Below are 13043 nucleotides of genomic sequence, written 5' to 3' on the forward strand. Positions count from 1 at the left end.
TTTTTATAAAATATGAGGAAAAAATTAGAAAAAAAACCCACACACTTTTTCTAACTTTGACCCCCAAAATCTGTCACATAACCACAATAAAAAAAACTCATGCTAAATAGTTTCTAAATTTTGTCCTTTAGAAAAACCCAATGTTTACATGTTCTTTGATTTTTTTGCAAGTTATAGGGCAAAAAATACAAGTAGCATTTTGCTATTTCCAAACCCCTTTTTAAAAAAAATTAGCGCTAGTTACATTGGGGAACTGATATCTTTCAGGAATCCCTGAATATCCCTTGACATGAATATTTTTTTTTTTAGAAGACATCCCAAAGTATTGATCGATGGCCCATTATGGTATATTTCATGCCACCATTTCACCGCCAAATGCAATAAAATAAAAAAAATCGTTCACTTTTTCACAATTTTATTTTACAAACTTTAGGTTTCTCACTGAAATTATTTACAAACAACTTGTACAATTATGGCATAAATGGTTATAAATGCTTCTCTGGGATCCCCTTTGTTCAGAAAGAGCAGACATATATGGCTTTGGCGTTGCTTTTTAGTAATTAGAAGGCCGCTAAATGCCACTGCGCATCACACGTGTATTATGCCCAGCAGTGCCGGGGTTAATTAGGTAGCTTGTAGGGAGCTTGCAGGGTTAGTGTAGAGATCATACACACACAAAATTGAATAGTGGCACTCCTCGGGCTTTTCCTCTTTATTTTATTTAATTATATATTCACCTGTTTAGTGTGTAGTGATTGGTATATGGTACTGGAGTGTATTTTAATAGTATGTGTACTTCAACCAACAATTTGGTTTTTTAAAGGTTACAATAAAAGTTAATTTTTATCCAATCCCAGCAGGGACCACCCACCCTTTAGTTTAGGGCCCAGAGTGCTAAAAGTGCATACTTTTGGAATTGTGGTATTCTTTATATCATCTTTCCATTCGGTTGGATTAGTGTAGAGATCAGCCTACCACCTGACACATCACCCCCCCCCCCCCGATCCCTCCCAAACAGCTCTCTTCCCTCCCCCACCCCACAATTGTCCCAGCCATCTTAAGTACTGGCAAAAAGTCTGCCAGTATTAAAATAAAAAGGTATCTTTTTTCCCCCAAAGCATATTTACATATGCTACTGTGTAGGGTCCCCCCTTAGCCCTCAACCTCCCTGATCCCCCCCTAACAGCTCTCTAACCCTCCCCCTCTACCTTATTTGGAGCCATATTGGGTACTGGCAGCTGTCTGCCAGTACCCAGTTTATACAAAAATATATATATATTTTTTTTTTCTGTAGTGTAGCTTCCCCCCCACCCTTCCCAGATCCCTTAGCTACTTATTAACCCATTCCCTCCCCCCTTTCTCCCACTTAAAAGTATTTTTTTCTGAAGTGCAGCGGTTCCCACCCGCTCCCTCCTGACGACCACACCCCTGATCCCGCCCCCCTCTTAATCCAAAAAGCCATCGATGGCCGCCCACCCACCAACCAACAATTTTTTCGCCATCGATTTCCGGTGCAGAGAGGGCCAGAGTGGCTCTCTCTGCACCGGAGGGGTAAAAAGGGTTATTGCAGGATGCCTCGATATTGAGGCATCACTGCAATAACCACAAAGCGGCTGTATACGTACCCTGTACAACATGAGTCGTTAGGGGATTAAAGTGATGGTAATTTTCACTATTTTATACCATCTAATCTGTTTTAAATGTATCTAGTAGGTATTACTCGCGCTATATATATATATATATATATATATATATATAAATAATTTTAATATGCATTATAATTAATAATTTTTAATCTTTACCAATCTGTTGCTTCATTCTTATGCTCCGCCCCCTCTACTTTCTTCTATTGACACTGTTACTTCTATCACGGCTGCACCCGCAATCTAAATGTTGATGACGCAGTTATTACCTTTTCGCTGCAGTGATATACTAAGATTGATCAAAATCTTTACTATGCAGAATCTCCATATTTTACTGAACTGTGGGCAGATATGTCTTCAAAGTTAAACTGCGCATGCGAGTAAGGAACGATGAGAAGCTGCCTGACGTCACTAACACATGCGCAAAGTAATTGATTTTTTTTTCACTGAAACATGCCAAAACGCCATTGATTGGATTGTACAACGCAATCATCGTCAGAAATTTTTGTTGTTGTTTGTCTTGGGGCAGTCGGCGGATAGCAGTAAATAGTAGGTGTTGCGTTCAAAATAAAGATATTAAAATTAACATTGTAAGTTTTGATGACTTAAACTCATGTTTATTTTTAGTATAGCCTCATATGACAATTAGAGATTGCTTTCAGTTTACCTTCACTTTAACAAGGAAATGTATTCTGAGATTGTGGCTTTCCTCTAGCATCCCCAGTATTAGAGATTTTAGAGTCCTTAAAAAATCAAGCGCCTATTGAAGTGTTTGATGTTTTGTATGAAAAAGAACAAAGATTAGAAAACTTTATTCGGATAAATGACATAGCTTCATTAAAGTTTTAGAGATCCCAGTTCAGAAACAAATTTTGTCACCATTGATATGTGACACAAATAGTTATGGACGCTGGGGGAAAGAATTGGATTTGAACTTGTTCAGTGGTTGGACATTAATAATGTAGTAAGGTGCTTATACAGATGAGTCCATGTTATGTAGTTGTAAGGTACCATGTTTTATATTTGCAAGGGTCATTGTCTTTGTAAATATGTATAGGACAATACGGTTCAATATACTAATAATATTTTGGAAAGTGGTGTCTTTTTTGCGTCGGATGTGTAAACATATAATACCAATGTTTATGTATATTTTGTTTTTGTTTTTACTGCTTGGAATACAAAATGTAAATTAAAAAAAAAAAGCACATTTATACATGTCTCCACTTTCGATAACTCAGGTGCAGATTACATTGGTATATTAGGGGTGTTCTAAATTTTGCGTCGACTTATAAGAATTCCTGACCCGCGTCACTTCTAGTGACGTGACACCAGCTGTTGAAGGTGTGTGTCGCTCACTGCGCATGCGCAAGAGGCCTAACCTCCCAAAATCAGATGTTGTAGTAAAAGCAAAGGGTTGAGGAGTTATATGGGCAATAACCTTCATTGCGTTTGCGCTCCAGGCACACTCCGCGCATGCAACCCGATCAGATGAATAAAGGCTCAGGATTTATAGAGGCGCGTTGCCTTCAGTGCGCATGCGTGCGGTGACTAGCGTACAATGGAAAAAAAAACATACAATTTAAAATAATATTTAAAAATATATGTGAAGCCCAAATGATCAACAGTTAAAGGATTACTATCTTTTACTATTTTTATTATAAACAAACCCCATATAACATGTAATAAGCATAAACTAAAACATACTGACCTATAAATGTTGTAAAACGAAGAAGCATAACGGTAGAAAAATCATATTTAGTTTTCGGTGATTACGTCACGATATCCAGCCCACAAATGTCGGCACTATGTGTTAGGATACAGTAACCAATCATATTGCATGTTTATGCATCTCATTAAGAGACTAATTTGTCCTACTGCGCATAAAATCGGCGAAATATCGCATGCGCATTTTCAACTAGTGAATCCGAAGTTACCCACAGATAGGAATCACGCTTGCGCATTACAAGGAGTGACGGTTTCTGTGACGTTGCGCAATCTTGCGCATGCGCAGAGCTTATTAGAGGCGCCATATTCAAACCGCGGTTGTCAGCCCGGATTGCACAGGAGTTAAGGATACCCACGGAGTGGGTTTGGAAAGCAATAAATAATTGAAGAAAGAAATCGGCAAAACGGTAACAATCTCATTATGAGATTATATTGAGAAAATGTTTGATTAGGGTAGTTAGTTCGTTACAAGCTTAGATATTTTTTGCTTACAGTGTCCCTTTAAAGTATAGGACGGATTACATTAAAAAAAACATCATGTACAATTGGCCCCACGAAATGTAACGGTTGTGTCTACATAGAGTGATCGGACATAAGGTTTATGTAATGAACCATTTACAGATTTAACTAAAATTGATGTATTTGCTAAATTATTTCACAAACTGAAACTTAGGGGACCTATATACAACAATTGAGAAAACCTATATATTAAATGGGAGTTTTGGAGTTGGCAGGAGAAAAACAGGGTTCTTCTAATAAATAATTTTGCAGATACATAAATTTAGTTCAATCTGTAAATGTTTCATTCCATAAACCTTATGTCCGACCACATTATCAATTTGATACATTTTATCTTTATATTTGATATGAATTATTTATATATTCACATAGGGAAGTGGCCAGCCTTTTATAATTAAATTATACTACCTCGGAATGGGCAAATAACTCAAGCCTGTGATGTTGAAGAAAGATTGACCATGGTGTAGTGACATGTTTTTAGAATGGTTGACCACAATATAGTCAATTGACTTTAGTACGTTGACACAACCGATACATTTCATGGGGCCACATGACACTGTACATGACATTTTTTTTTTACTAATAATAATCAAAGTGTTTTTTTAAACTACTTGCATTGCTGGAAATCATGACAACTAAGAATTTTCCTATAATTAAAACTGAATGAACCAGTATTTCACGATTATATTTTCCCACCCATATAGGTTTGTTTGTTTTGGGTTTTTTAATGGAAAAAAAACTTTATAGAATACAAGCACCATTTCTGCTCATTTATTGCAGAACATTAGTTACTGCCCTGTACAAGCAAAAATGCCTCTATAAAAAAACCGAACAATTGGAAGTACCATAATATCTTACACACAAACTCACGTCTTCTCTCATTCACTCCTGTGCGTGTCAGCGTGTTATGAGTTCCACGCCTCGTTCTTCATACAAGCCACGCCCACACACTCACGTTTTAAGATGTGATTGGTTAAAGTAAGGGCGCACTTTACTCGCTGTAGCTCTTCTGGCCAAAATGAATTCAGCAGTGTTTTTTCTCCTAGTATAAACGATGGAAGTAGCATTTTGAAACTTTCTGGTTGGTTCATTATAGCCAGAATGTAGGCGTGGGTATCGCTGACAAGCCTCCATACCAGCCAATAGGCAGCTGCATGACGGGACGTCACTGACATGCGCCGGAAGAAGTGAATTTGTTGAGCAGAGGAAGCTGATTGACGTAAGGAATGTAATGGTTTATCATTTTAACGTTCTCATGTGTCATTGTTTTCTAGGTTGGTCGTTCACGTAAAGGAAATGTGAAGGTACATTTGTTTGATATAGTAAACATCTTATCGGTGTAATTTATTAAGAGGCGTGCAAGTCAAAATTAAACTCATGTGTGACAGAGCATACAACTTTTAAGATACGTTTAAGTTTACCTTTATTATAAAATGTACTTAATCATCATCCTTTGTTGAAAAACACACATATCTAGGTTCACAAGCAGCGCTACTGGAGAAGAGTGGTGGCTACACACATGCATCTTTTTATTGGCTCACAAGATGTGTTCAGTCAGTGCATTGCTGCCCTGGAGCTGATTTTATTTATGTGTTTAAACCATTTCCAGGAGTTAAATACAGTTAATAAACACAGAAATAATAAAACATTGTAACGCATTAGTATTATATTTTACAGACATCCCAACCTGCAAAAAATTATTTCAGGGAGGTGGCTTCACCCGCTACTGTGTGCCCCCACCCCCCTCCCAGTTATATATTGGACACCTTGAAACACTAAATAAGATAGGGACTTATCATTAAAGTAGCTTTCCACTAAAGTCACATTAAAAAAAAAGTAGCTTTATTGCACAACCACATACAACAAACCTATTTTCCAGTGAATGCTTAAATATTTTAGAATATGAAGTTTTAATTACGTGCAGTAAATAAGGTAGTATTTGTGTTTTATTTTATTAAAATCATTGGGGGCTTTTTGGTTACTGATGCTTTGAGGGTTCTATAACGTCCCAGCAACTAAAGGCATTCCTTAAAGAAACACTTTTCTGGATTTCAGCCACATTGGATCATGGTACTTGGAGTTTCAGGGAGATTGCATTCCATTTGCTGGCATCAGGGAGCCGCTATTACAATCAGGGAGACTCCCTGAACTTCAGGGAGAGTTGGGATGTCTGTTTTTAGTACTTTTATCATTGGTACTAGCATTTAATAAATATAGTCAGGTTAGACATTTCCTTTAGCCCACTAGTTCCGGTGTTCTGGTAATAGGGCAAACTTTGGAAAAGAGCGAAGCATGTCACTTCCTGTGACGTTACATCAGCTGTTTCACAAATTTTGGACCTAATGCGCATGCGTACCAGCGTCATCGCATACCTGGCTGCATACGTCACTGGTAAAATAGTTAGAGCTGTGAAATTCCGGAAACCCTTTCTAGAGCGCATGCGTGGGATTTTGTATCACAAATGGTGCGCTCTTGGAAAGCTGTTTATTCAGCTCCTCTGCAATATCTGGAACTCCGCCCCCACTGCAACTACTCCCATTACTACTCTAAAGCTGAGTCTCTCCGTGCTCGTGCATGACAAACAGCCTCTCAGTGTTTGTTTAAACATTTGTTGCAGCAGTAAATCTATTGGTTGATTAACAAAGAGAACAATGAATTGGAGATGTGTGAAACACAATGACATTGAAAGGGAGCCTGTGAAAAGTGCTGAGTGGCTGTTTGTCATGCACGAGCACGGAGACTAAGCTTTAGAGTAGTAGTAATGGGAGTAGTTGCAATGGGGGGCAGAGTTCCGTATATTGCTGAGAAGCCTAATAAACGGCTTTCCATGAGCGCACCATTTGTGATACAAAATCCTTCGCATGCGCTCTAGAAAGGGTTCCGAAATTTCACAGCTCTAAATATTTTACCAGTGACGTATACGGCCAGGTATGTGATGACACTGGCACGCATGCGCATTAGGTCCAAAATTTGTGAAACAGCTGATGTAACGGGAAGTGACATGGTTCGCTCTTTTCCAAAGTTTGCCTTCTTACCAGAACACCGGATGAGTAAGACATTGCAGTGGACGAGTAAATACATTGGTTTTTTTCTCCCCTCCACATTTTTAAATTGATAAGAAAGTCAATATTAAACTTGCATGATTCCGATAGAGCATGCAATTTTAAGACCCTTTTAAAGTGAAGGTCTATTTTGATGAATTAGTGCCCGGTTTTTAATAAACCTATTAAAAACAAGGGCACTTTAATTCATCAAAATTGAAATTTCACTGTTTTTCTTCAAAAACGTACCTTTGTAATCCTGAATGCCGCTCCAGCGATTCCCCTGGGGAATCTTGGCCTGATACAACGCTGTGATTGGAAGAAGCCGGATTCGTCATTTTGAACCCGCGAAGACGGCTTGCAACGGGCAGAGGAAGTCCTGGAGCGGCTGCCAGGATTAAAAGTTACGTCTTTGAAGAAAACCGTGAAATGTCAGTTTTGATGAATTAAAGTGCCCTTGTTTTTAATAGGTTTATTAACCCCTTAATGACCACAGCACTTTTCCATTTTCTGTCCGTTTGGGACCAAGGCTATTTTTACATTTTTGCGGTGTTTGTGTTTAGCTGTAATTTTCCTCTTACTCATTTACTGTACCCACATATATTATATACCGTTTTTCTCGCCATTAAATGGACTTTCCAAAGATACCATTATTTTCATCATATCTTATAATTTACTTTAAAAAAAATTATAAAATATGAGAAAAAATTGGAAAAAAACACACTTTTTCTAACTTTGACCCCCAAAATCTGTTATACATCTGCAACCACCAAAAAACACCCATGCTAAATAGTTTCTAAATTTTGTCCTGAGTTTAGAAATACCCAATGTTTACACGTTCTTTGCTTTTTTTGTAAGTTATAGGGCCATAAATACAAGTAGCACTTTGCTATTTCCAAACCATTTTTTTTCAATATTAGCGCTAGTTACATTAGAACACTAATATCTTTCAGGAATCTCTGAATAGCCATTGACATGTATATATTTTTTTTTAGTAAACATCCCAAAGTATTGATCTAGGCCAATTTTGGTATATTTCATGCCACCATTTCACCGCCAAATGCGATCAAATACAAAAAATCGTTCACTTTTTCACAAACTTTTGGTTTCTCACTGAAATTATTTACAAACAGCTTGTGCAATTATGGCATAAATGATTGTAAATTTTTCTTTGGGATCCCCTTTGTTCAGAAATAGCACACATATATGGCTTTGGTGTTGCTTTTTGGTAATTAGAAGGATGCTAAATGCCACTGTGCACCACACGGGTATTATGCAAAGCAGTAAAGGGGTTAATTAGGGAGCATGTAGGGAGCTTTTTGGGGTAATTTTAGCTTTAGTGTAGTGTAGTAGACAACCCCAAGTAATGATCTAGGCCCATTTTGGTATATTTCATGCCACCATTTCACCGCCAATTGCGATCAAATTAAAAAAAAAGTTAAATTTTTCACAATTTTAGGTTTCTCACTGAAATCATTTACAAACAGCTTGTGCAATTATGGCACAAATTGTTGTAAATGCTTCTCTGGGATCCCCTTTGTTCAGAAATAGCAGACATATATGGCTTTGGCGTTGCTTTTTGGTACTTAGAAGGCCGCTAAATGCCGCTGCGCATCACACGTGTATTATAGCTAGCAGTGAAGGGGTTAATTAGGAAGTTTGTAGGGAGCTTGCAGGGTTAATTTTAGCTTTAGTGTAGAGATCAGCCTCCCACCTGACACATCAGACCCCCTGATCCCTCCCAAACAGCTCCCTTCCCTCCCCCACCCCACAATTGTCCCCGCCATCTTAAGTACTGGCAGCAACTCTGCCAGTACTAAAATAAAATATATATTTATGCTTTTTGGGGTTTTTTTTAAGCATATTTACATATGCTGCTGTGTAGGAGCCCCCCTTAGCCCCCAACCTGGCTGATCCCCCACCAAACAGCTGTCTAACCCTCCCCCTCTGCCTTAATGGCCGCCATCTTGGGTACTGGCAGCTGTCTGCCAGTACCCAGTTTATAAAAAAAAATAGTTGCTTTATTATTATTATTATCCCCCATTTTCTGTAGTGTAGCTCCCCTACCCACCAAAGAACAAACCCCAACCCCCTCCTAGATACCTTTGACTGGGTTTGTTTAGAAAATAAAAAGATTTACACAAACTTTTACAACAGTCTTTTCTGTAGTGTAGCGGTTCCCACCCGCTCCCGCCCCGTGCACGCGCCCGCCCGACGTGCACGCGCGCGCGCCTGTGCGCGCCCCCGCCCCCGATCCCGCCCCCCTCTACATTACCCGGCCCATCGATGGCCGCCCACCCGCCTCCCAAGTCAGCTCCCACCCACCAACGTTACCGGCCACCGATGTCCGGTGCAGAGAGGGCCACAGAGTGGCTCTCTCTGCACCGGATGGCCATTTAAGGTTATTGCAGGATGCCTCCATATCGAGGCATCACTGCAATAACCGGAAAGCAGCTGGAAGCGAGCAGGATCGCTTCCAGCTGCTTTCCACACCGAGGACGTGCAGGGTACGTTCTCAGGCATTAACTGCCTTTTTTCTGAGGACGTACCCTGCACGTCCTCGGTCGTTAAGGGGTTAAAAACCGGGCACTAATTCATCAAAATGGACCTTCACTTTAAATTCACTTCTTTTTTCAAGTGTGCTTTGTTCTATTTTCAAATGTGCCTTGTTGAAAAAGAATACGCACATATCCTACATTAGTGGGAGCTGCTGCTAATCGGTGCCTGCACACATTTGTCTTTTGTGATTGGCTGACTAGATCTTGCTGACAGTAGTACAATAGTGTTCCTTCAGCAAAGGATAACAAGAGAACAAAGCACATTTTGATAATGGAAGTAAATTGGAAAGTTGTTTAAAATTGTATGTTCTATCCAAATTATGAAAGAAAATTTTGGGGTTTCCTGTCCCTTTATAATTGAGAGGCTCATTTATTTTTTTTCCCTTTGGTCTAGTCAGTTTTCAGGAGCAATAATGTAATACTGGGAGCTAGCTTGTGGCTGCCTATTGTCATTGGTTCAGCTAGGTTCCAGTAGGGCATCACTGCTCTTGAGCCTAGTAAGCTTTACTCTTTATTAAAATAACAAAGCAAATAAGATAACATAAATTGGAAAGTTGTTTAAACGCGCATGCTCTCTCTTAATCGCAAAAGTTTAATTTTGACTTTACTGTCCTTTTAATTGCTACCGTGAACTTGATGGTATTCCACCAGACTAGTGACGTCTTTCTCAATGTTAGCTAATCTTAGCCTCTGGTCAAATTTCACATGTTTTGTTAAAGAGATATTACACAGTATGATATGTAATATAAAAGTGTAGTTAAACTTTGCAATATATTTTCATAATTTATTTTGTTCCCTTTTCCTGTAATTTAACTCTGAATATTGTTAGATTGAAAACTGAATTGAAACTTTCATGATACAGATAGAGCACTGGTTTTCAAACCTTTCCTTAGGCCACCTTAACAGTTCCGGGTTTCTGGATTACCTTGGATGTTGTTTATTAATCAGCTGATTATTTGACCTGTGCTCTAGTTCAGATATACTCAAAATGTGGCCTGTTAGGGAGATCTGAGGACAGGTTTGAAAACCGGTGAAATAGATCATGCAACTTTCTAATTTACTCATTACAGTTCTTCGTTCTCTTGGTATCTTTATTTGAAAAATATTATATTGGAGACAACAAATAGGATTTGTGGCATTGAAGCCAAGTGCTTAATTAGACTCTCTTATATATTGCAAAGATTATGGTTAAAAACAAACACTTTATTAACAAATATACATACAAAACCAGTATGATCACTACCACTTCTTTATTTAATTTATTACAACACTAAATTAGTGTTGGAATAAATTAAATGAAGAAGTGGTAGTGATCATCCCACTTTCTTAATATTCCAATATCAGAATACTGGTTTTGTCTGTATATATGTTAATAAAGTGTTTGTTTTTAACCATAATCTTTGCAATATCTTTATTCGAAAAAACAAGAATGTAAGCTTAGGAGCCAGCCCATTTTTGGGTAGCGTTTGCTGATTGGTGGTTACATTTAGATGTATTGTACTATAAGCAGCACAGACTCAGTTTTTCAGCAGATGGTTTAAAGGACAAGTAAATAAGTAGCATTTTTTTATCTTACAAATTTCAGTTATGTCTATTTCCACACCCCTGTATCATCTGACAGCCATCAGCCAATCACAAACACATATATTCTGTGACTTCTTGCACATGCTCAGTAGGAGTTGGTCACTTAAAAAGGATCAAATATAAAACAATGGTGCACATTTTGTTAATGGAAGTAAAGTAAATAAAAAAAGTTGTATAAAACTGCTGCTATCTGAATCATGAAAGTTTAATTTTGATTTGAGTGTCCCTTAAAGTGAGGAAGCTCCCTCCCTGCTTCCAGGTAACATGCTGACCTTATTTTGAAGGGAGAGACAACATGCTGGAGTCCTTTTGGTTACTACTTATTTGGGGAGTTGCCCACCCTCTCCTCAAGGTTATTAAAAGCAAAAATAATCTCCCTGCATGTAACAGGTGAGTTATTTACAACCACATCTAATAAATATCAACGCCCCTTGGCGACAGTGGTAATTTAAAGGACTGTAAGGACATCAGTTATAAAACAAACATCTATATATGATAAGCAAAATGGTTTTTTAATACTTTATTGGAAAATAGACTTATTAGCCATTCATTGGTTTATAAACTAATTAGTACACCCCAGTTTGTAAATACTATTGCTTCTATAAGGTTTATTGCTCTGCAGTCTTGGAGAATCTATGGTTACCATAGAAATACTTTAAAGGGATACTAAGGCCAATTTTTTTTTCTTTAATGATTTAGAGCAGCAACTTTCTAATTTACTCCTATTATCCATTTTTATTTGTTCTCTTGCTATCTTTATTTAAAAAGCAAGAATGCAAAGCTTAGGAGCCAGCCCATTTTAGGTTTAGCACCCTGGATAGCGCTTGCTTATTGGTAGAAACATTTAGCAAACTAATAAGCAAGCATAACCCAGGTTCTGAACCAAAAATGGGCCAGCTCCTAAACTTTATATTCCTGTTTTTAAAAAAAAAAAAAATATAACAAGAGAACAAATAAAAATTGATAATAGAAGTAAATTAGAAAGTTGCTTTAAATTCCTGCTCTATCTGAATCATGAAAGAAAAAAATTGTGTTAGTGTCCCTTTAAATGTAATACAAATCTGTTATATTGTATTCTTGTATATATGAGCATACACTTTAGTTTTCTTTTAGATTGGGCTGAGATCTTACTATTTTTGTAAAACTGGCAGATAACCTGGTGACAATGACATGTTTGACGGTCCCTGTGATTGATGTCCAGAATGATAACTTTAGTGAGCTCTGGCCGTCTCTCCTGCTGGCTCTGAAAACATCCGCATTTATAGCCGTTGATACAGTAAGTGATGCCGTTGTTTTTAAAACGTTGTTTCATGTCTACAACTAAAAGTAAGCTTAGAGGAATATTCCAGCTTTCAATAAAAACTGTTTTGTAATTTACTTGTATTAGCAAAAATGCTTCTAATAAAAGCTATAGCTGCTTCAAAAGTGTATTTAAGTGTGCACCAGCATTTTATACACAACACATGCTCAGAGAGCCTAAGGTGCTTGTACCATCTGGTAATGACTCTGTTTAATTGCTGACTTGAAACAAGCCCCACTGGCACTCTGAGCAGCTGCAGTATATAAAATTCCGGTACTCTGAGAATATCTAGATATGCTTCATGTGCAATAGCAGGTTAACTCTTGTTTGCTGCAGTTTATGATCCTTTAACTATATCTAGATATATACTTAGAGACATAAAACCCAATTATTTTTCTTTCATGATTCAGATAGCACGTGATTACTTTTATTATCTAATTTTGTTTTGTTCTCTTGATATCCTTGGTTAAAAGGGATGCCTAGTTAGACCCAGGAGCTGCCGATTGATGGCTGCACTTATATTTCTCATGATATTGGCTCACCCAATAATTCAGCTAGATCCCAGTAGTGTATTGCTGCTTCTTCAATAAAGGATACTAAGAGAATGAAGCAAATTAGATAATATAATTACATTGGAAAGTTGATTAAAATGTTGTTCTCTATTTAAAAAAAA

At 37.7% G+C, this 13043-nt stretch overlaps 2 protein-coding genes across 6 annotated transcripts in view; one reads left to right on the forward strand and one right to left on the reverse strand.

The window, feature by feature from the left end:
* MUTYH (mutY DNA glycosylase) overlaps positions 1-4921 on the reverse strand; it is a 79194-nt gene extending 74273 nt beyond the window's left edge. For both annotated transcript variants that reach the window (XM_053693573.1, XM_053693572.1), the window contains exon 1: positions 4758-4921. The gene's annotated coding sequence lies outside the window, so the exon portion shown is untranslated. The remainder of the gene's footprint in view (positions 1-4757) is intronic.
* The window catches only part of TOE1 (target of EGR1, exonuclease), a 42234-nt gene that overhangs the window by 9368 nt on the left and 19823 nt on the right, over positions 1-13043 (forward strand). The window contains exons 2-3 of one of the 4 annotated variants that reach the window (XM_053693570.1): positions 5162-5191; positions 12222-12346. In XM_053693570.1, the coding sequence (XP_053549545.1) occupies positions 12236-12346 (111 nt within the window). In that variant the 5' untranslated portion in view covers positions 5162-5191; positions 12222-12235. Of the gene's footprint in view, positions 1-4884; positions 5192-11329; positions 11461-12221; positions 12347-13043 lie in introns of those variants that run through there. The other 3 variants (XM_053693568.1, XM_053693569.1, XM_053693571.1) reach the window with 3 other exon arrangements.

This window comes from Bombina bombina, chromosome 10 (genome assembly GCF_027579735.1).
Source record: "Bombina bombina isolate aBomBom1 chromosome 10, aBomBom1.pri, whole genome shotgun sequence".
Lineage (NCBI taxonomy): Eukaryota > Metazoa > Chordata > Amphibia > Anura > Bombinatoridae > Bombina > Bombina bombina.